The 24126-nt window shown below is 42.5% G+C and overlaps 3 protein-coding genes across 4 annotated transcripts in view; 1 reads left to right on the top strand and 2 right to left on the bottom strand.

Moving 5' to 3' along the window:
* The window catches only part of USP13 (ubiquitin specific peptidase 13), a 49480-nt gene extending 36696 nt beyond the window's left edge, over positions 1-12784 (bottom strand). Inside the window, exons 1-2 of one of the 2 annotated variants that reach the window (XM_083848427.1) lie at positions 12490-12784; positions 2964-3089 (exon numbers count right to left, since the gene is read on the bottom strand). In XM_083848427.1, the coding sequence (XP_083704553.1) occupies positions 2964-3089; positions 12490-12642 (279 nt within the window). In that variant the 5' untranslated portion in view covers positions 12643-12784. Of the gene's footprint in view, positions 1-2963; positions 3090-8956; positions 9780-12489 lie in introns of those variants that run through there. The other variant, XM_083848428.1, reaches the window with a different exon arrangement.
* A 2380-nt stretch (positions 12785-15164) lies between these two features.
* On the bottom strand, positions 15165-20032 carry NDUFB5 (NADH:ubiquinone oxidoreductase subunit B5). The gene is made up of 6 exons (XM_083848458.1): positions 19873-20032; positions 19214-19299; positions 18257-18323; positions 17395-17456; positions 16266-16372; positions 15165-15415 (listed from the first exon to the last, which is right to left on the bottom strand). The coding sequence occupies exons 1-6, from the start codon at positions 19988-19990 to the stop codon at positions 15295-15297; spliced, it is 561 nt and encodes a 186-aa protein (XP_083704584.1). The 5' UTR covers positions 19991-20032; the 3' UTR covers positions 15165-15294.
* A 56-nt stretch (positions 20033-20088) lies between these two features.
* Positions 20089-23902, top strand: MRPL47 (mitochondrial ribosomal protein L47). Its single transcript, XM_083848457.1, has 7 exons — positions 20089-20223; positions 20812-20957; positions 21226-21286; positions 21605-21701; positions 22012-22142; positions 23086-23181; positions 23601-23902. Exons 1-7 carry the CDS (start codon positions 20120-20122, stop codon positions 23716-23718), a joined length of 753 nt encoding a protein of 250 aa, XP_083704583.1. The 5' UTR covers positions 20089-20119; the 3' UTR covers positions 23719-23902.
* The last annotated feature ends 224 nt before the right edge of the window (positions 23903-24126 follow it).

Here is a 24126-nt window from a genome sequence, read left to right on the forward strand (position 1 = left end):
AGAACAAAACATATTATTCATATACATGAACCTTAGGGAAAGGGAGTCAGCAATGCAACTCCAGCATTTTAAAAATAAATAAATAAATAAATAAAATTAAAAAAGAAATTCCTCAATGAAGTAAAAATAACAAGCAGAGCAGTTTTTTTCTTTATACGACTGGCATTTAACAAGTAGAAAGGAAGTAGCCAAGAATCTATTATACAAAAGCAGCAGCAAGATACAGAGTAACCTGACTATAAATATATTAAGAATCTATTACACATATTCCCAGGATCACAGCTTCAGAACTAAAAATGTTTCCAATACTGGAAAGCTCCATTTGAATTCAGATGCCTCCAAGTGGGACGTTGTGAAAATCACGGAGACTAGAGATTTCAAAGAGGAAGAATTCACATGCTGCATTTCTATTACTGCCAGTCTAACATTTAGTGCTTCAGCTTTATTTTCCCAAGCTGTTGATCACATCTAAACTGGAATTGTACTGGCTCAGTACTCCTGCAAAACTCAGAAGCTGGCAGTATTCGACTTCACTTCTCCACCTGTCAGAAACTACTGAAAAAGTTCCCCGTTCACAAAACAACTTTGTCTTCTAACAGATGTGATCCCAGCAAATGGGAGCCTAGGCAATGCACCAGCAGTGGCATTAAATTCCATTTGCAGTGTTTCTCATACCGAGCGTCAACTGGCCTATTCCGCATTTCCTTTGACTGCACCACTGCTAGATTTTTATTTTTATTTTTATTTTTTATTTTATAACAGGACTGTCCCTGAATAATATCCAGAAACCCATCACTGTAAGAAATTTCATGCTTCTCTGCCCAGTGTTTTCAGCAGGGCTGAGGTATTGCTATAGCACCAAGCTAAAGCTCTGCCCTGTGCTGAACATTACCCAGGCAGACCGATGCAACAGTTACACGCTATGGAAGAGCTGCTAGTTTCAAAATTCTGAAAAGTTGAATTCTGGAGGAAATAAAGAAAAGGAAAAAAAAAGAAATCAACCTTGGTGATTTAATCAAAATTTTTCTGATGATTCATCAGATGCCTCTGTTGCTGCTCTGCCACTGGCAGATATTCGACCTTTACTTACGCCAATAGGCAAAAGATCTGGCCCTTGTCCTCTAATTGAATTATGAGGAGATACATGACTGATACTTATTCCAAACACTTTTGGAAGCAAACAAGGATTTCTGCAGCACTGCAGTACATTCTGCAAGGACAATGCCAAGGGAACCACAGGCAAGAATAGCAATCTCCCTAAAAGAATCTTAAGATAGTATAACCAGTGCCTTTGGCTTTACTGTATCACACGCTATCAAAAGCTTGGCTTAAAAAACAAAACCACAACGCAGCATGTGCCAGACACTTCATAAAACTGTTCCGGTGAAGGCCTGATGTTTCACATTGCTCAAAGGAAAACGTGCATAGCACATAAGAATCAAACAGCCATGGTAAACAAAATCCACAGCTAATATATGAGGAATCCTATTTATGAGCCTTGTTTTAGGTTACAAAGTCTTCATCTGTACTGCATGGTCAAACACTGTTTCTTACCGCATGATCCAGAGTATCACCACCTTCAAATATAGATGTCAGGGCCCTCTGCTACTCCATGAGACACAAGGAGAAAAACAGGAACCTCTGAACTACTGAAGGTGTATGCAACACCAAATAACAATCAGGCTAGCTATTTCTGCCTTTTGAAGTTCTTCAGCCAAATCTTATCCAGGGAAGGAATCTGAGGCCTCATTTTAAATCTAGTGTACCTTAATATTGAAAATTCCCAGGTCAAGTGCTGGAAGAAAGTTACATACAAGCAATGCTGATAGATCTTCTGCTTAGTTTTCTCTAGTCATAAACAGCATGTTTCAAGAGCACAAAATAAACTCAGAACTGTTGCTAAAACTAGACTAGGTTGTCCATAAATTCACAGTTAACAGTACGAGGGAAAATGTAGTGATGAGTCTCACAAGGAAGGACAGTTCTAAAATATAGCAAACATTAACAATCTCCGCATGGGAGACATGCAATCCGCCTCTATAATTCTGATAAAACATGAACAGTTTTCTACAGGAAATAAAATAAGCAGTCAGAGCATTTTACGTAACTCAGGGCCTTCATCACCCAGGGGAAACATTACTGTAGAATGAGAAAACTGAAATATTTTGTCCCACTCAAAGCAGCTATTTTAGGCCCTCTAACTGGCCGGAAGAGACAAAAACCTATAAGCAAAGCCAGTGCCTTCCATATAGCTCATGTCAGAAGTCATCAATGGCCCTTCAAAGACAAACCACGCAGAAACAGATGTTATGGAGCACTGGTTGTAAATTACTGTTGATACACAGCGATATGGAAGAAGAGCAAACAGGAAGTTTGTAAGTGCACATCCATATGTGTGTGGGTGTAGGAGTGAACAGCGTGCAAGAGCTAGGAACCAGCATTAATTTAAGCTAAGCTTTAGATCACAGGCCAGCTCAGGATTAAGGCTCATGATTTAATTGCATAGAGGTCTTTGGATGAAAAGACGTTGTGTCACCCTAAGCTAAAAACTTGTAAAAAGTTCTCAGAAGCTTCCAGACAAATCTGAGCTTAAACCAGGCATTTGACATTTCAAAGGCATGTTTCTAAAAAGCATTTAGTTACCCACAATATGTATGTAATACCCACACAATACATATGCAATATGTAGAAGCATGTAGTGAAAGATCAGCAAAAGCCAGGCAACTACATGCATCTTTGGGCAACAAGCTGCCTTTAAGATCTGACCCTCTGGGGCTCGTCATTCACCTTAGAACAGAATCAATAGGATAGTTGGGGATCCAAGCTCCTGAATTTGATATTCAGCCCCAAATATGAACAGCTTTACTTCTGTCAGGGTTTGGCCTACGCCTAAAATGTGTTATCTAAACAAGCAAGAGACCCAAGGACTGCCAGGCTAGTTAGTTGGGAAGCACAAGTCTCACCTCTCTCACATGTCGCTTCAGGTGTAAATATACACACTGTCCTGTTTTCCGGTAATGCCTTTCAATGTGTTCCCTTCCAAATCCCAGAAACGTGTTCATGCACACATAGAGACCTCCTTCTGAATCCTAAAAGGAATGACACAAACAGTTACAGCACAGAAGGAACTGAACAGGACAGCAAGGACTCAGCAAGCAGAAAAAGCAGAGAATTGCAAACCCTTCCTGTTATCAAGCGAGCGCTGAAAATGTGGCTTTCATACCACGTAACAGCATTTACATTACCAGCCCTCTAAGAACCTCCCACACCGTATCACACACAGAAACCCACTGAAACAGTTTACATTACAATTACAGATTGGTGAGTGTCCAAACTGGAGGCCTAGAAGTCTGTCCAAAAAAAAATCCACTTGATTGCCCAATCCACAGGGATTTGTAGGCATACAAATTTGTAAGGCACAGAAATAATGATACATTTTTGGTTTTGTTTTTTTGGTGGGGTGGGGGCATTTGATTGCAAGAACATTCTGAACCAGAAGCGTGGCAGAGATGGTAGTCCACAGATTCAGACAAAACTTCCGCTGTTGATCACAATCTTGTCTGAAGGAAAAATCTCAAGTGAATTTATAGCTCTTAGAAGGGGCTAACAAGAAAGTTGGTGTTTTGTGAACACTGGTCAGCGTCTGTAAAGGATTCTCTCTAGCCATGCAATTAGAGTGCTTGGAGATGAAAGCACTACAAAGGAAACTTAAAGACATACTCCTGGTGGTGCTTACAAACACTAGCACTTCAGTTACAGAGCCTGGCAGGAGTCCCATCACCTTTGGCTCTCCCAAAAGCTGGGTGTTGACTCTGGTTGGTATCAGGGACTCACTCCATTGTATCACTACTGCCAGCTCTCTCCTACGTCATTCGAAGTACCAGGAGGACTTCCAGTCACCTGGTTCACCGGTGTTGGATCAATTTTTCAAGCCCTCTCCAGCTGACATTGTTTTGAATAGGTGGTGCGTAACAAAGAGTGAGCCTTTCAGAAGCACTGTGACCTTCCTTCTATTGTGAGCGTGTTTGTGCTATTGGATGGTACAGAACATCTCATGTTAAATTCCTCAAAAAAAAACTGAACTAAATTCATCCATAGGCACCTTGGAGGAAAATAAATAAATAAATAAAAATCAGTATCTCTGGAAGCAAGTCACCAATCGTTCCTAAAAGTCACATTAGGCTTATACATACAATCGTGTATTGACTGAAAACCTTTACAGCAACAACGGCTTTGACAGCTACCTGCCTCCAGTCCTGCGGGCTGCTACAAGCCCCAGAGGGCTGATCCCCTGTACTTTCCTAGCCAGCACCGGGTACGTACACCTTATTCTCTTCCAGAAAAGGAAGCTGAAGGGCTAGCAGTGCTAAGTAGTTCTTACTCATTTAATACCTGGCACAGCGCAGCTGGAGCCCAACAAGCCTCTCCCCTCCCACCACTGCCCCAAAGTCAAGCTTGAACTTGCCACTCTAAATCCGCTCCCCAGCCCCTTTCAAAGGCTAGTACTGAGTATTTCCGTGAGACTTAAAGGAATCTAAACATCCAGCTAACCTGCAGCCCTCATCCAGGAACGAAGTTTTAGCCCAAGACTTTAGAAAATACCTGTCTGCTTCTCTTAACGTGGAGCGAAATAAACAAGCTTTGGCCTTTCAGATTTACCTGAAAGATGAATGTATAACGAACTCTCCTGCCCTCGCTTTGCCTGCCTCAAAAGCGCAGGAAGTTGAATTGAGCGCTCCAGGATTTAAATCTGTGATCTGAGGCAGGGGTTTAGGCCATCTGCCGTTCAAACCTAACATATACCATGAAGTCACTCATTCAGCATCTAGATACCACAATGATGGGCTCTCTGCACTGGAAATAGTAAGCTCGTTAGCCATCTCGCTTCAGAACTGCGTAAACACTACCTGAGATTTCATTTAAAATAAAAAAAAAGTTCATTGAATTTGGAAATCTTCACAGCCAAGGCAAATATCTACAATCAGCCAAGTGGGGAAAAAAAAAAGTTGAAGAAAAAGAAAATTCAATATCTAGTTTTCAAAATATTCATAAAATGCAATTATATTTAAAATGCAATACATTGATTTTTAAATTCCACATACTCATTCACAGATTCATTTACTTCAAGGCCCATTAAATCTTGGCTGTCTGGTTTTATAGCCTGTATTCCAAATCCTTTTGTATTATCTCCTCCTGTGAAAAAGTCAAGGATTTGTCCTCTATAAGAGATTCCCATATACAGCCAGCCTAAATAAAAATATATTCTAATGTCAAATCCACAGTTTCTGGAACTTTGTTTCCAATTTTGTTTTCTTGGAGACCACTCTTTCTCTGGAGGGAACCCACAGGACCGCCGACCCTTTGCTGATAAGCTGCCTATGACAACAATGTGACACCTTCAGCAGCTGAGCTAAAAGTAGAAGCTGCGTAAGCTGGCTGTGGTTACTGACAAAACAGCCCTTTCTCCTGGAGAACGCCGGCAGGCTATTCCCTCGTGAAACTTGGAAAAAAGACGACAGGATGTACAAAAGCCTAAAAGGCCACAGGAGAAGAGGGACACGGGTAAAAAAACCACCTTTGCAGAGTGCTGTGTAAAGGATTAGGCCCCTGCTTGGCACTCAAAGCACACTCGATTGCTATAAGCCAGGCTTTGTGCTGGTGAATTTAACCCTACTGAAAACACAACCAGTGCTAGAGGAACGATGTTTTACGTAGCTGTGGCATGTAAATCCCTGTAACTGACATTTAGCTTAGACATGTGTGAAAGTTCATGCTGGAAAAAGGCTCCAGCCCCTGGTACTGAAGACACTCTGTAAGACTTCGTGCACGCTCATGGCACCAGACACCAACAGCTTTCAAACGTCACTAAACCTGATCAGGATTTGAACTAATGACCTGCATCCCATTACCAAACTCTCTGAAATCCATGGCTTAGCAATTTTAGCTCCTGAGGCAGCTCAGACAATAAGGAATTTATAAAAGCACAGTTGGTGTGGTGGCTCTACTGACTCAGCAAACAGTTACAGGCTTGGGCACAAAATCTACTGCACAGCCGCTCGCTTCAGATCCGCTAGGACAACGGCAACACTCGCTCTGAAGGGTGTCAGAGAAGAGGGTAAAATGGCAACTCTACTCCTTCCAAGTCTCCATATCCCAAACACAAAGAACGAAAAGTTTGTTCACCCTGTTGCCTATGAAGTCCCAATCGTGGCAGACTGTGCATTCTTCCCTGTCTCCATCAGTGTTTCCCTACAAAAAACACAACTCCATAGGACTCTTTCAGGCTCTGTTCAGCGTGTCTGTTCATCAGTAATTGCCATAATTAATCTGGCTGTGGCTGCAAGACTCCTGTTGGATAACAGCAGTCCAACCTCTAATACATCTGGAACGGTTAGAGTAACATTCCTTGCATACACATTTTGCATCGAGTCCCACAATAACACAACTAAATGACACATCTTTCTTTTCAGGACAGGCTTAAAAAGAATAACAGAAGTTTCAGTACTTAATACTCATCTAAACATAGTAAGTTACGAGGAGTAAAGAAGAACGTCTGTCTCTGTCATGCACCGGTACTACCAACATCAAAACAAAACAAAACAAAGCAGCCAACCAGCTGAATACAATGGCACAGAGAGAGGGCTCCAGCAAAACAAAAAATCCACTGCAATAAATATGGCAACTGCCTTGGGGTTGGGGAGGAGTGTGCTGAAGGCAAGGAATATAGCAAGTGACTTTCAAAAGGAATATTCGGTATGAACACTGCATCAGTCTGCCTGTTAGGCAACTGTCCACTATCACCCACAGGTGAGAAGCAAGCAGAGGTGACAAAAGCGAAGCAGAAAGTGAACAATAAGAAGACAGCAAAATTACGCATCTGGTAAAGAGGAGGAGGGAGAAGGAACCAACAGTTAGAAAAAATGAACAGAACAGCACAGGCAAACTGAAGCACTGATTGTGAACTAGGAGTGGAGAGGAGCTGTGTACTGCTGGAACTGGGAAAAGATGAGAGAGATGGGAAAAGAGATGGGTCAGCCAGAAAAAAAGGACCAGAAAAATCATGCAGGAGTAGGAAATAAAGAGCAGGGCTTCTAATAACCAGACTGTTAGTTTCAAGCGTGAAAGAAATCCCTCCCCTCTTCACCTTGAAAAAAAAAAGGAGAAAAATATCAAAGTCGTTATTTTATCCCACTTTGAGAGCAACATGCAAAACACTGATCAGTTTGAAGAAAGTACATGCCACTGAAATCAAAAAAGTATCAGGATACTGGGGTTCTGATGTGATGTGGACAACTAGCTAAGGTTGTACTAACAAACACTGCAGCTTTGGAGCGTTTAAAATTCTCACTGTACTGAATGCTATCTCTCAGGCATGATGTGCTATTTCCCTGTGGGCAGATTATTTCACAGAGACTGAACAAAGATTTCTGGTACCTCCCTCCTAGCTTCTGCTGGACACAGACATGGGCACATGCACACGAGACCAACCAAGGACTTACAACGTTTCCTAGGTAGAGAAAGCCACGTGGGCATCAGACCCTAAACGAAATCAAACCACCCGTCTAAGAGGTGGGTCCAGTGCTCACTCACATGTGTAAGGCACAGGGACCTCGGCCAGGGCATACATAATTCTGAAGCAGCATCGCAGTCAAGTCACATTCATTATTCCATGTAGCAGGAAGTCATCTCAGGTTGTCAGTCATTAATTTAGAGGCAAATGCTAGATACAAATGTAATTAAATCAAATCCACAGCAACACAAAGCACATACACACTGGCCGTTCCCCAGTACTGCACAGTTATTTCTCGTTTGTGTACAACCTGCACTGGTTTTACCATTCTCCAGCGCGGAGGACCATTTAGTCAGCCCTAGTGCTCGGCTGCCCACCCAGCCAACGAAGACTTGCCATCAGACAGACCTCCCTGGGACGCAGCAGTACAACACTGCTCTGATTTTTCAGATTACCACCTGCCACAAACCAATTTGCTGCCTCAATAATTTGGAGGCAGTGAATAACAATAATTTGCCATAAACAATAATTTACAACTAGGCCAAAATCATTTGTCTGGAGTATTCTGTTTGTCTCGGTGTATTGTAAACCAGGTGTATATAAGCCAGGGGCTCATTTCCAGACAGCTGCACGCGGTACGGTCACAGATGCCTGTTGCATGCTGCAAACTCTCAAGGATTTCAGTTTCAACTACTGTCTGATAAATTCTTTGGGAATTGTCCTAACATTACCATTAGAGTTCCCAAGCCACAGCAATGTCAGCAAGATTCACGAAGGAAGCTGTCAGCAGCAAGGTTTTCCAGCGGAGTGAAGCCAAGTTTCAGGCTGCTCAAAAACACACAATACAGCATCTACATCTAAAGGACCAAGCCATCTACAGAACCAGACAGCCCGGTCCTGTAGCTGTGTTGGACTCATGGCCTGTGCCGCAGCTGGAACCAATGCCCTTTGTGGAGAATGCCTCTGAGCACATCCATCTAGGACATGCACAGTCTGCATGTAAGCCTCTCTTACAATCCTGTTTACATCCCTTTTCTAGCAGACATCCCCCCCTCTGATGTCTCTGGTCGAAAATGATCAGAGGTCGTTGAGACAGGGATCCCATTAAAGGTGGAATTTCCAGCTGAATACTATACTTCTATTCAGGTAACAATAAATAAGAGGACAAAAGATTATGCAAACATAACCTTTCTGTGCCCTGTGTTCTACTGAACAGCACAAAGTCAAGTTCATTTGCCAGAAGAGGAAGAGAGGTCACTGCAGAGAAAGTGAGAGAGAAGAAGCCTTCATCTCAGCAGCATGGATACAGAAAAATAGTCACCAGAAGGGGCTGTGCATCAGGTCTGGAGACTGGGAAGTACAGGATTTCATCTTTCCAATTGTTTGAAAGGGGTATGAAAGCCTATTGCAGCTTCCGGGCCAGTCACTGGAGGGAGCGATACTCACACTGGGTCTCGCTCGTATTTTGTAGGCAGCCTTCCTTCCTGTCACAATTCCTGTATAAAGAATCAAAGGCTAACTCGAATAGGAGCCTTCATGAGGGAAACGTTTTATTCTAGAAGCTGCCAAAAAAAAAAAAAAAGTAGTTAACAATTATGTCAAAAAGGGATAGTTTCTCATCTTTTGAGACTAGCAAGCTAAGAAGTGTCACTAGTGCTCTTAAGTGCACAGATATTTCCCTTGTGCTTCTGCTGACTTTCCTGGAAACTAACCCTCGTACATTCTATTGGAAATAGGCCAAATCTAAAGATGTGCACTTAGACTTCAGGAAAGCATCAGGCTGAGCTTCTCATCCATCTGGTGATCTTTCTACCAATAGTACCTGAGAAGATCATCACGCTAGGGTTAATCCGCAAGGCGGAAGTACACTGAATATCCACTTGTAGCTCTCCTGTGCTCACACTTCTGAAATCTCTAAACTAATGACTCTCTCTGTAGCACAAAAACTCCATTGTTCTCAGATCTTCACCCAGGGAAATAAGATTTAAAACTCAAGAAAAGAGAACAGTGAGTTAACAGATTTTGAGAACAGTCGGTGAAGAGCCTGCACCCACTAGAACATGTTCTTCAGTGAGACTACATTGCTTAAATCCAGACGAGAAGACACGACCAACAGACTGACAAACAGGTCTGTGAAAGCCTGGTCTTGCAGTCATATTAAACTTTGCACAGCTGGAAATATAAGGTTCCCCAGCACCTCATTTTCTTTGGCAGCCCCCTGCCACAAACACCTCTGTTTTTGACCATCTCACCCCTCCTGGTCCTTCTCATAATTGCTGGAGAATCTTTTTCTATAATAATAATGGTTTGTACCCTAGTGCTCATAGACCTGATGGTGTCTAACAATCATATTTCCTTGCAGGGATGGTGATAGTAATCAATTAATATGGAAGAATGCTGAAGAAACTTGAATATAGAGATGCCAGATAACTGTGTGTGCTGCTTTAAAAGATACATACAAATACTCAGGAAGTTTTCTTCTTTAGAGAAGGAAAAAAAAACACAGGTAAAGCTTGAGACCGTCTTATGGCATTAACTGCTGAAATAGATCTGGTATTGAAGAAGAGTGACAGAAGAAAACATTTTGCATTGAGTTAACTCCAAACAGAGCCATGCTCAAGTTAGAAGTGTAACAAGAAGCATATTTGAAATGGCAAAGTGAGAAGGTGTGAGGAAATACCAAGAAATTACAAGAAGAAAACACCTCCCCCATCAAAAACGTAATCAGAAATCTTACCATAGATAATAAACCCCAGAGGACATGTTTTTAACATTGACTATTTGCTTTAACATTATAGAAAAAACACCTGTGTACCATCTTTCAAAAAAAAAAAAGAGGCAGACACATCAAGAGGTAGATGCTCATGTAGGTCACACAAAACTGACCTAAGAAAATAAGTCACTGACCAACCCAATACAACGCATACAGAGATCAACGCCTGCCTTCAGCCAAGTCAGCAAGCTATCTGTATCCTTCTTACACCGTGAAATAAAAGACTGAAAACAAAGTCTCAATACTTTCAACTTTGTGTATGAGAGTATTTTTCCTGAGAAATTACACATTTGCTCTTTATAACTGTCATCCTAGAAACAATATCCAAGTATCTGGTAGAGTTTTTTTTAAAAAAAAAAAAATACAAAATAAAATCTGAGACAAGTCTTTGGCCCAACTAAGTTGAGGAGCAGTATGGGCTGAAAAGCTGTGGAAAACAACAGAAACTGAGCCCAATTTTGTTTTTACTAGTACTGCACAGTCTCAGTCTAGCCTTTTGCCCAGTGAATGCCTATAATCCATTTTAAACCAAAACACTCTAATGGCTGAGGGCAACATTTTCACAAATCTGAAATCTCTTCCCGATGAAGTCAAAAGGATGAAACATTTTGGGGGGAAAAAAAAAAAAAATCACACTGTCACTCCGACTCCCTTTTGGTTAGGTTTATACATAGCTTTTGCTAAGCATACCTAGGTCTTGCTCAAGTGTTTCATTTTGTTCAGACATTGTTTTTAAACACAGTTTTTGCTGTGTTTGTTGTGGAATCGATTGTTTTAGTTTTTTGATTTGTAGCAGTATTTGACATCCCTTCCAACTGGTTAAGGGAAACTTTTTATAAACCATAACATTCGCCTGAAAGTGACATGAAGCATGTGCTCACGTGAGCAGAAACTTGACGAAAAGATTGTGGTAGACCGATTCCACCCCCACCCCACCCCCAGAAAAAAAACCTTATTAAGCATATAATGCAATTAGCTCCTGTGCAGCAGAGTCTGATTTGGCACTTTTAATCAGACCGCCTCCCGGTACAGTCAGGGCTGCTGGGCGACACTTGAGATCTGAAGAGCGCGGGTAAAAATAACCTCCGTACAACAAGACGTGATGAACACCAGACAGCTGAGTCACCTTTAAAAACGATTTCGATTTTCTGTGTTAGGAGGAATTATCAAAAAGAGGTGGATAAAGGATTCAAAAATCTGCCTGAAACGTGTCTTTCGTTGAATGCTCAGTAATATAAACCCCAAGCTTCCCTGAGGTTGCTCCCGATGACTTTGACATCAACATGGAGCGCTCAGTCGCCACTGGGAAACCTCAGCTTCAGGCGGAGAAGCAATTTTGTATAAAACTTCAGCTCCCTTTAAAAAGTGCAATTTTTAAACATGTGTTCCTCACAGAGCATCAACTATTATCATTTATGAAGGCTTCCAGTGGTTTCAACAAAGGAAAAAAACAACTTCAGCCCCAGATCTGCCACTGAACAGCATGTGATCCGCAGAGCTGGTGGATGAGTTGCGAGACAGCTGAAACATGACAGAAAGTGAAAGCCAAATACACCAAACATTGACCAAACAACCGCTGTAGGGGCCTATGGGGACACACAGCGAGTCTTCAAAGCCCACTGGTGCGACTGAAGCAAACCCTGGGAGAGGAAGCAAGGACGCACCTCCTCGGGAGGACTTCCCCGCTGATTTTCAGGTTGACCATGTACTTTGGAAGATTTCAGAGATCTCAAACGTGAGGATGGAGGCAGCGGGCGAGCAAAGCGATCAGCGTTTGCCAGCCAAAACGCTCAGGCAGGAAGGCCACCCGCTGCCCCTTGCCACCACCTCGCTGTGAGGAAAACGACGGCTCCCCGGGGCTGCCCGCGGCCCGTTTCCCCGACAAAAACCGCCAAGCGCCGGTTTCCAACCGCCTGCCCGGAGGAGAAGGCTGCGGGAACGAGCAGCGCTACCGCAGCCACGGCCGCCGGGGAGCGGGAAGGGGCTGAGGGGGAGCCGGGGCAGGTGGCGGCGGCGGCTGCGGAAGGGTCGGGTGCGACCACGGAGCCTGAGGAGGGGGAATGCGGGAGGCCGAGGCCTGGCGAGGGGCAGCGGGGCCGGGCTGGGGCCGGCTCGCCGCAGGGAGCCGGCGGGGGGCAGCTCGGCAGCGGGGTGGGGTGGGGTAGGGGGGGGGAAACGGGGAGCGGCGGCTTCGCGCTGCACTCACGGGCGAGTCGTAGGAGAAGGCACACTCCGTCTTGTAGACCCGGTCCCCTGACTTGGGCACCCGGATCGTGGGCATGTAGGGGACGAGCAGCTCGCCCAGGTCGCCGGCGGCCATCTGCGCATCGCCGCCGCCGAAGAGCGCGGCCCGCTGCATGCTCGCTGCCTGCCTCCGGCCGGCCGAGGGCAATGGAGGCGGAGGGCACCGGGCCGGGGCAGGGCGCGGCGGTGGCGGCGGCAGTGGGAGCCGGGCCCGGGGGAGGGGAGGAGGAGGAGGAGGAGGAGGAGGGAAGCTGCTATTTTTAACCCAATGGCAGCGGCACCAGCTGCGGCGGCACCGGGGGGTCCCCTCGGGCCGGCCCTCGGCCGGGGAGCGCCGCCAGGTGCCTGAGGCGGGGGCCGCCGCTCGTGAGGCGATGCCGGGTTCCCGGAGCTGTCCGCGGCCCTGACGGGACCGGCCGAGCCGCGCTGCCCCCCTGCGAGGTCTGCTTGTGAGAGGGGAGGAAATAGGAGCACGGGCGGCTTTGGGGTTGGGTTGGTTTTTATCAGAAAGCCGTGATTTCCAGGAGGTGGGGGTGGAGACTTCACCTCCTGGTATCCCTGTGGGGATAGCTCACCATGGGTAGCCTGAAGCAGGTTCCTCTTTGACCAGTAATATATTTTTTTTAAGCAAGGAAATGCTATATACATATATATATATAAACTGTACCGATTTATTAATTTCACGTGCCTAAATACAAGGCTTTTGACTTCCACGTCCCCAACCTGTAATTAACCGCGTCCATCAGATACAGGTTTCTCTCCGCATGGACAAGCGCACCTGCCACCGTCCCGCTACAGGAGGTGTCGAAGGCGGCGTGTTTGAGCACAGCCCCTGCCAGGAGGTGGTGAAGGTGGTGTGGTTCAGCGCGGCCCCTGCCCTCAGTTTGTATTCATCCTGCCCTGCGCACGGTAGGTTGGAGAGGAGGATCTGGTTCTTGGGTGCTGGAACAGTAACGATGCTGTGGGAGCACCACAAGCCAAACCTAGATTCTGTGTTGAGGGACAGAGCCCTGAGCTTAAAACAACTGTTTTTTGGCTTTTATTGTGTTGCTCTTTGCCTTTCACTTTGAAAGAATACTTACTGATAGGAAGGAAGAATAACGTGAACAAATTTCGTAGAAATATACTTGAAATAGTATCTTTTTTTTTTTTCAAACATTATCCAATAACTACTGCATATGCTTGACAGCAGCAGGATTAAAGAAATGGCTGATTCATTTAAAATGAAGACATGAATAGTTCTCCACCGGGAGTCCACATAATACGCAAGGATGCACAGATCACTTCCGAGTAAGTGATGTGACCTTTTATGGAATTTTTTACCTCAAAATCAAAAGGTTCTAAAGGTGGTTCTAGTAAAATTTCAGTTAGCAACAGAATTGAAAAATCATGAGTTTGCATCCAGCTATGAAGAAGCAATTTTTCAAGGAAAAAAAAAAGTGTTAGGAACTGTGTGAAATACCAAGGGCAGAATATGATCTCAGCGGAAGGGGTTTAGACAAGAATAAAATTTACATCAAAGAACCATACCCATCATTGAATGCTGGATAAAAAACAAAATTAATAAAGGGTCACCAGACAGATTTATTTTACCTGGAATGGCTTTGTGCTTTTTAATGGCCTCTTTTATAATTAACATAGCATTTATAAACAATGAGAGCCACAATGAGAAATACACGCTAACCTGAAAGATCAATGCAAACAAAAAGGGCAAGTCAAAGCATTGATGAGAAATCAATCTGAGTCTTTCTAATGTTTGGCAGTGCTCAGAAGCAGCTAATGAGGCTGTCTTTGTTTAAGATAGCCTGTGAAACACTGCTTAATGTAAATAAATTAGTTTTTAGTTTTAACAGTTTAAAATCACAAGATGATCAGGGTTTACTAAAGGATTTGGGCTTGTTTCCATTAAAAATTAGACACTGCATATGGACAGATTAGTTCAGGGTTGCAGACTGTAACATACATTATCCTTCAACCTCTTGAGGTATTTAAAACTAGAGGAATACCTTTGCCATTAGAACCAGAGGAAACACATCCCTCTAGTGGCAAAAGTCTGCCAGATAAAAAGAGCACCATCTTTATTACCTATATATTTCTTAAAAGTGGTATAGAGGAAAATAGAAAACAACAAAAAAACAACAAAGAAACAAAAACAAACAAAGAACAATAACAACAAAAAAAAGATCCTTGTAGAAATACGTTCTAGAGTGACCTTTCAGTGATCTGCACACATAAGGGTCCAGTTTGGAGGGTGAAAGATGAGTCTAGCTACAGAAAATGAGAAAGAAAATACTTTTCTAAAGTGAGAGGTATAACTCCAATATTCCAAAGATCTAAAGGTATTTTGCTTTCTTCATTTTCCACAAGTTGTCTGACACAAGGTGCTGTGAAGGAAATAAGTCTCACAGTTTCTCATACCTTTATTTTAAAACTACTAGAAATCACATGATAAAGACTAACATTACCAACTTGTTTCGCATACACTAGGTCACATAGGCCATTCTATATTGATGCCCTGGAGAAAAAGGGTAAATGTTGGCCACTGACAAAAGGCATTTTCTCTGATTAATAACTTTAAAAGCTATGAGATAAACTGTCACACAGTTTCTTTCAAGTTATCAGAATCAACACAAGCACTTTTTTTGTGTGTTTATTTTTTTATTATTATTTCCAACAGTACACAGCAGGACGTATATTCCATAGTTTTGTTGGTATTCCACAATTTGTTGGTATGCATTTAAAACTGTGCATACTACCTTCAAACTGTTCAATTGTCAGGTGTGGATTTCACAGAATTGTCAATAAGATTTTTATCAGGTGTTTCATAATGATACCACGGTCCATCTCCCCTCTGCCTCATCAGTCGGCGTGCCTCCAACTCCGTCATCCTAAAAAAAAAAAAAAAGAGCACCATAAACAACATGAAATCTCTTGGTTTTGATCAGACTGTTTAACATCTGGGCATTACTGACAGCAGCAACGAGTTTAGCATCTACTGTTTATTCATACTATTGAAACATAGGTAATACCAAAATATGAAGAGTTCAACTAAAACATGAACTATTAAATCCTTCTATTTCATTTTTTTAGCAAGTTATCTCACAGGAAAGTCATAAAAGTATTTGCAGGAGTTCTGTTATTGGTCCTTGCTTAGAAAGGAGCTTGACAGTTTTTAATACAGCTTTCAGCTAAAAATAAATAGAAGAAAAATAGAACTGAACGTGATGGTCGAAGGTGCTATGCTGCCTTGGTCCCAATAGCAATGGCTTGCGAAACTCAGACTTTCTTCTGTTACCACAGTTTACTCTGAGTAAGTCTAGAATAAACCTAGAACATTGCCATTGCTGCCCACAAAAATTTCAACAGCAGCAAGGAACGTGACCAGTCCTGTAAATTGTGTCATTTAGCTTCTCAAGCCATAAGCATTTGCAGAGGCAAAAAGAGCTGTCCATTTCCTGACTCAGGAAGACGTACCTATAACTTTATAAATACAAACTGTTTTGAAGAGATACTGCTGTTTCACAAGACTGCCCTAGGATTGTTCCAGTTCTGGTAATCGTAAAACTGAGAAGGCAGGGATTACAACTTCCAGGGGGGCACAGCCAGTACAGCAAGCACGAGGGTGATGTTCAAGCAACCAAGTACACTATGTCAGCATTCAACTCACCATTAAGCAAAATACAATACTCAGCTACAGTATGTACTAACATTTAAAAACACCCTAACAATACAACATACCTCAGGTCAGTTTTCTTTGCTTCAATATCGAGCAAAGCCATATGCTTCTCATAGTTCTTTTCAGGGGGGTCAAAGAAGTAACGAGCTATCCAGCGACTTATAGGGTGCTGGAAAACACAAAAGCAGAAATTATTCATGTAATTTCCAAGTAGAAATGCCATCATACTTAAATCATGTAACACGTTCCCAATCCTGAAGACACGATCAACACTATTATTATTGTTAGAATGACAGCACCCATAAAGTTAAAAACATGCTCAACTATTTGTAAGATCAGAAGCCTAAAATGTTAGATTTCATTTGCTGTTTCTGTTGTCAAATGCCAAAATAAGCTACAGAAGAATATTCTGTAGCAAAATGAAAAACAACTTAACAGAAGACATTCAATTCATTTTCTTTCTGTTGAAGGAAAGTTCTTTAAACTGCCACTGTCATTACAGAAGTGGATTCCAAACCTCTTACTGTAATCAGTAACATTTTAAAGTATTGCTACCGCATAGAAGTCATTTTAATAGGAACAAAAGTTAAATGAGTTGAAAGAGTCATAACCGTATTGCTGGGTTCAGTTGCTTTCTAAGAAAACCAATAAAGTGCTTGCAGTAAGAACGTTGAGTTTTCTGATCATAAAAATCTTCAATTCCAAATTTAAAAGCACATGAGATGGTGGACTTTGAAACAACACTAGCAAGTAATACAGAAGAAAGTAACATCACTTTAAACTCCAGTTTCTTAAGAGTTGTAGCTCAAAAGCTATAAACAAAGACAAAAACTGGATGCTAAGTATAAAAAGTTCTGTACGTGACACAGTCAGACCATTCATACTATTTAGGAATGTTATAAAAGAATTCTTGGCATATAGCTTCAGCAGTTTACTTGCATAAAGTCAGAAATCATTTGCATCTACCTATGTCGACAACCAGATTTCCTACAGCAGCATGCACATTCCATAAAACTGAAGAAAAGCAAGTTTGCCAAATTTATAACTGGACAACTCAAATTCTATTACTCTGATACCCAGTGGCAGGGATGTGTCCGTTCTCACTACCAGACTCCACACAGTTTACTCCCAAAACTAGCATCAAGAGGAAAGCTGTCCCTAACGCATCACCCCTTTACACGTTACACTCACTTTGTAGTATTCCCAGTATTCTGGAACATAACCTTCAGGAATCTCTGCAAGTTCAGCTTCACCTGATAAGGAATGATCACATCATTATTACTTCATTTATTTCAAGTATTTCATATGCTGCCTTTCACATTATAACATGCAAAATCCAATAACAACAAAAACCAACACTATTTCACATGGAGAGTACCTAATCCCTCACCTTGAACTCTACTGAGAAAAAATGGACTTCTTGTAATTTTCCCCAGACATTTCACATGTCTAGCTCATAGATTTTAAGCCATGCACCAGAAAGGTGAAATGGACAGACATAAACAGCTGTACAGAAGAAATCATTAAGATCAAGTCCACAGAAATGCCCTTTAAAGTATATAAGCTGAAAGCATGTTTTTTTCTAATCTCTCTGTTCAATTAATTCCACATTATTACAGTAGATTAAAACAAGTATAGCCAAACAGAATTTGGATTTTTTTTCAAGATGAAAAGCTACAACTGCAGTGTACGCAGCTTTCTTAAAGAAGTATGCAAAACAAAGTAAGAAAGACTCCTTATTTGGATACAGAAGAACTGTTCTCTAAACCTCGCTGATGTCTGAGCTACCAAAATATGGAATTTGTCAGTTTTTAAAAAGGTGGAAAGTTTTTTAAAAAAATCAACAACTACAAAAAGAAAAAAAAAATTACTGAGAACATCTTCTATGTACTTACACAAAATTACAGTAATTCTTAGACCTATTTCATGGTCTTCCAGAGAGCAAGCCTCAAATATTTGTGTATTTTTTTTCTCTATCCAGCATGCTTAGCTTCCATTTGTCCATTTAATGATCATGACTGTGTACTTAGCTTGGTCATGACAGAGCACTCACCAATGAAGACGTTGACATACGTTATGAACAGCGCCACTGGTATCCCTGTCAGAAATATATAGAATCTCTGTAAAAGGGATAAGGAGAAAAAGGATCAGTGCAGAAACTCAGAAGCCTGACAAAATTTAGATGAAGTTATTTTGAAAATTCAGTAACACACAGTAATTCTTAGTTTTACACTCATAGTTCAGATAGAAACATTGTATGTAAAGTTACATTGCTGATTAAAATCAGTTAATTAACAAACTAGAGTACAGGAACCGCGATGCTGTTATCAGTCCATGGGCCCATTTACTTCAGCACTCGATCTCCCAGATAGGTCAGTGTCTGCAGAAGCATTTCCCTGAATGCTGCCCCAGCATCTCGTGATGACTGGCTTCAGCATTTAACTGTAATGAGGCACTACTACCGATGCAGTATAATCCAGCGTGAACGTAACCATTGCTACCTTTGGTAGCTGTGGAAGACAGATAAAGGCCGCCTGATCGCACAAAACGAGTAGGGTCAGGCTAGCTGTTACCCAGCGTAAGGGGTGCTTGTCACGGGTCGAACTCAGGTCAGGCTTCCTAAGTCTAAATCTCTGGTGTTATTGGTCTAGATAACTGAAGGCAAACCCAGCAGAAGAGTAACCTAATATGTTTTAGAGAGGAGGATGAATTAGAAAGCATTTGCAGATTATGCATATATGAACACAGACACATAATATAAAAACGCTAATACAGTATTAACTACTATCTCTGTCTTTGCTCTGATGCTAACCTTGTACCTTTTTACTTCATCAGGCTTTTATGACATAAAACAACAATTTTTTAGAAGGACTGAAAATTCTTGTTTATATGAATAGCACTAACACATTTCAGATGCTTCACATAAAAAAGGAAAAATAAGATTTTAGAGACTCTTAGACACATTCAGAGTAACAAATCTGCTTGTGTATTGCGTTTGTTTTAAACTCACCAGCAAACTCAGAAATCGAGCATCATAAAAGTTTGTTGCCTTGATAATAAACATTCTCTTCCCATGGCTGCTGTATCGGACAGGAGCTGAAAATTGAACCAAGGCATTATGGTTTTTAATCCGCTTGTTGGTTGGACCAGGACAAAGTCAACAATGCAGGCAAAGGACAGAGGAGCGTACAGCAGTGACCGAGCAGCTACGAGCTGGTTTGCTGGAGGATAATGATGCTCCTAAAGCTTGCCTCAACTAATTTACTGTTTGGATAGAATGAACGTTTCTCTTCCAACTTTATGGACTGATTCATCCCTACATGTACGTCCCAACAAACACATTACTGAGCCCAATTACTTCTGCACAGGGCCAATCATAGGATCACAGGTTCATCTCGCTTGGGGAAGACCTGTTACCCGTAGCTCGGGACCACAGACCAGCAGAGAAGCCCAGCAGCCCGGTACGACAGGCGCTTCGCCCACCACCACTTCTGGCCCAGGGGCCGAGCCCCTCGGGCCGGGCCGGGCCGTGCCAAGCGCCCCCCGCAGCCGCTCGCCGGCCCCGCGGCCTCCCGCTCCTCGCTCGGGTCACCTCCGCTCCCCAAGGTCACCTCACCGCCGGGACCTTCCCCTCCATCCCCTCCGTCCCCGCAGCCGCCGAGGCCCTACCGACGGTGCCGGGCAGGCGGGCGGCCCCGGCGGCCCAAGGGAGCCGAGCGCTGCCCCCCGCCGCCCGCCGCGCTCCCCAGGCAGCTGCCGCCCGCAGCAGCAGGCTCATGGCCGCCATGGCTGGTGCTGGCAGCGGGGCGGGGCCGGCGGGCGGGCGCGAAGCCACGCGGGCGCCATTTTGAGGAAGGGCAGAACGCTCCATATGCTTCCGGCGCCTTCGTGCGCGACGTCCGCGGCGCCGGGGAAAATGGCGGCAGCCGCCACCGCGGTGGCAGCCCTGGGCCGGCGCCTGACGGGCGCGCTGCGGCTCGCGGGAGCGCGGCCGGGCTGGGCGGCTACCGGCATCCCCGGGTAGGCACCGGCGGGACCGGGGGCTGCGGGGCCGCCTGAAGGTGGGGGAGCGGCGGGGAGCCCGGGAAGCCGCCCGTGGTCTTTCTCGGTGGGCGCTGGGCAAAGGGTGCGGGGGTCCGCGTTCTGGGACCTCTGCTGAGGTGCGGGGCTGTGGGGCAGTGTGAGGGGAAGGAGCCACTAAGTGTAATATTGAGACCTTCCACCTCTGTGCTACCGGTTTTTGCACCTTATTATGCTTATAGGGTGTGTTTTCTTATTCGTGCTTCTACTAGGTATTTGCTTAAACGCACCTTCTGCTTATACTAGGTATTTACTTAAACTCACCATCCTGAATGGTGTTGGTCATTTATTTATTCTTTTCTTAATTTTAAAATCTGTATTTGTTTTCTTGAGTATAAATAAATTGTAATTGAGACAAGGGAACACAATACCAAGATGACACCTTTGAAGAACTGAACCCACATCTTCTGCCCCAGACCCTGGTGTTTCTCAGCCTTTAGGATCTGTGTCTTCATGAAAGAAAATCCCTATCTATCTAGATGTTATTTTTTTGTGTAATATGTTGTTCTTCCTTTAATTGTTATGCAGATTAACACAGAACCTATTCCACAAGAACCTGGCAAAAGTTGAGCCCCCCCATCAATTGAAATTTCTGCATACTACTCTGTCTCGGAGTGGTCTGGAGGAGTTTTTTGATGATCCAAAAAACTGGGGAGAAAAAACAGTGAAGTCTGGTGAGTTATATTTAGCATTTCTGGTAGCAGCCTTTGAGCCACATAAGCTCAGCTGACATTTGCCCTATTCTTTTGAATTGTAGAAAGCTATGTAACTATGACTACAAGTGCAACTAAATATCCATAAGGATAGCTTTGCAAGAAGTATTATATTTTTTATAACAACATACTTGTTCTGTTGATTAGCTAGGCCAGAAAAAGCACACTTGCAGAACAAGAAAACTTTATTAAATTAATATTTATTGACTTTTTTTTTTTTTTTTTACAGGGGATGCATGGAATATAAAACAGCTAAGGGGCAAGAGTAGCGAAGACTTGCACAAACTTTGGTAAGTTTTAGTGAAGTAGCTTTTCTTTTGTCACAGCAGCTCTGCTTTTTTTTAATAAAATGTGTCTGTATTAGCCAGCAAATCCATTCTGCCAGCCAGCTGTGCATACATAAGCGTGCTTTGGCCTTGAAGCATCCCAAATCCTGATACTGCTCAGAACATGGAAGCTGTTCTGCAGGTGGTTGTTTTGTAGGTGTGTCCAGTACAAAGGGTTCAAGTTCAGTACAGAGCCCTGTGTACGGGCTAAACCAGTGAACTAGTGAATAATTGCTGGTGTATCTAGAAATTAATTTTGAAGTACTGTGCTTTCTGATCTAGGTATGTCCTACTGAAGGAAAAAAACATGCTTTTGACTTTAGAACAAGAATCAAAGAGACAGCAAAGGCCCATGCCAAGTCCAGAACGATTAGAAAAGGTAACTTTTTCATATTAGCTAAAAATCTAAGCAAAATGGCTGAGTGAAAGGTGAAGCATTCTCAAGCTTGTTAAAAAACATTTTTTAGATTATTTCTCTTTTTTTAGTACAAGCACAAACACTGCTCAAGTGACATAGGGGGAATGACCTCTTCACCTGTTAGTCCACAGGTGTGAGAATACTCACGATGGAACTCCTAATACATTTGACCTATCATTTTCCTTTAAGTTTTGTCAGATCTTCATTTGAGGTCTGAAGTTGTCAGCATTGTGTTTTGTTGGCCTATCCTGAAACTATTTCCTATTTCCAGGTACAAAAATCTATGAAAAATATTGACTTGGTAGTCAAAGAAAGAGAAACTGCTTTCAGACTTTTACAAACTGGCCATGAAAAACCAGTACCTGGCGAGTGGAGAAATGACTTCTTAGGACGCACCTACTGGTATGGAAAAGAGAACTTTTCTTACGTATTTTTAAAGTTTTCTTAGGGTATTTCTCTTGATCAGAAAAACCTTCTGTTCTAATAATTAAAGGACACACATACTCTATAGAAAGAAGCAAGTTTTCTAGTCAGCATTCAAGGGCTTCTTGAGTTATTAATTTTTAATGTGGTTGTAATTGCTGCTAAATAATTGTGCGGTTAAACTCAACCATTAACTGTAACAAAATTAATTCTATGCAACTGACAGGAATTCTGCAGTGGGAGGATGTCTGCTGCTGTGGTGATTCTGTAACACATGAAGGAACTAGAGAGTAGGGTTCAAGTTGAACTGTCTGGACTTCCCTAGTTATAATACAAAATCCATCTATTGAGGGACCATATGCAGAAAGTCTGCAGTACACCTAACAGTAGGGCTGATGCAATCTGAATGCATGGGAGGCTGTAGATAGGTCTACACAGGCTATCTGTGCAGTCCATATGCAAGAGAAATCCCAAACAGAAATAATAGTCTTATATTTAGAGAGCAAGACTTAGGTTGCTCAGGCAGATTTGCACTTGACATGGCACTCAAACACAGGCATTCAGAAGAAAACTGTAGTAGAAACAAAGCTCTCTTCACACAGTCTGTTTACATCAACTTTTGAGAATTCTCTTATGAAGAAATAACACTTTAAACTATAAATGGAAAGAATCACTATCTGTTTTGGGCCCGCTCTTCAGATGTTTACAATTTTTAAAGTAAGACTACTTTCTACAGAAAGATGCTGAGCTATGTTTGAAATGTAGAGTTACAAACGAAGCCAGCAGAGCTGAAAGTAAATACACAAATACGAGTTTTATGATCTACTGATCAGACCATGCTATCACCCAAGAAGTCTGGTAGAGATCAAGAATGGAGATAAAACGTATATGTCCTAAAATCACTTTTATCAATCTTTAACAGGTATACATACAAGGAATGGCCAATACCGTGGTACCTGAACAAAAAATACAAAAAAAGGAAATTCTTCTACTTACCTCACGTGAATCACTTCATCAGGTAAAATGAAGTTTTTGACATAGAAGAATATTTTCATATGTTCCTCAGTTTTCCTTCTTCCACTGTGCAAGGAAGAGTGTTTTGTTCTTTTTTTTAAACCGTGAGTAGACTGAAAACAAGGCTTTTGTAAATTACGCTTTGCTGTTTCTTTTCGCTGTTCTAATCTGTTATTAGGAGATTTAGCTATCTATGAGGTTGTCTTTTACATGCGATTTAAAGAATTCCTCCCAGAGACTAATTTCGTATAGCATTCAAAAGCAGAAGACAATAATGAGTCTGCTTTGCAGGCATTTTTACCTATCAAAAACAAATTAATACTGAAATCATTACAGAGCAGGAGCATCTACTTGATTAGGGTGGTGGGCTCATCAAGGATGTTACACACTGCCTGGAAAGTAACTATGCTTTCTTTATTTCAGGCTCAGACTTGAAAAACACTTACGTGTAAGGGCAAGACGACAAAACCTAGAGAAGAAGAGGCAGAAGGTCTTACATATGACGTTTCCTCATCTTGCTGTAAAATCTCAGAGCCAATAATGTTTTCGAAGAGTGCTGCAAGCACTTGGTTGAGTGTCTTTGTGACTGGAACATGGGAGCAAGTTCTGAAACCAGGGGACAATTTGACTGAGTGTTCCTGATGGTTTTCTATCTTTATTTTATCCCACATTTGGACCTAAATTAAATTTGTGATCTGAAATTAAAGAGCAGCTTTAGTATGTAACTCCAATTAATCCTACCATTTTTTTTCTAGAAATATTTAAGAAGCAGCACTAAGCAGCTCTTATAAAAGTGAAACACATGTTATGAACAGTGGTGAGCAGCCAGGTGAAGGCATAAAGCATAGGGGTATTTACCTGCTTTAGTTTAACAGATGTGTATTGAAACCTGAGAGAAACATGAGAACCTCTAAAGCTCACACACCATGCTTTGTTCCCTGATCAGCTG

The sequence above is a fragment of the Anser anser genome, assembly GCF_964211835.1.
Source record: "Anser anser genome assembly, chromosome: 9".
NCBI lineage: Eukaryota > Metazoa > Chordata > Aves > Anseriformes > Anatidae > Anser > Anser anser.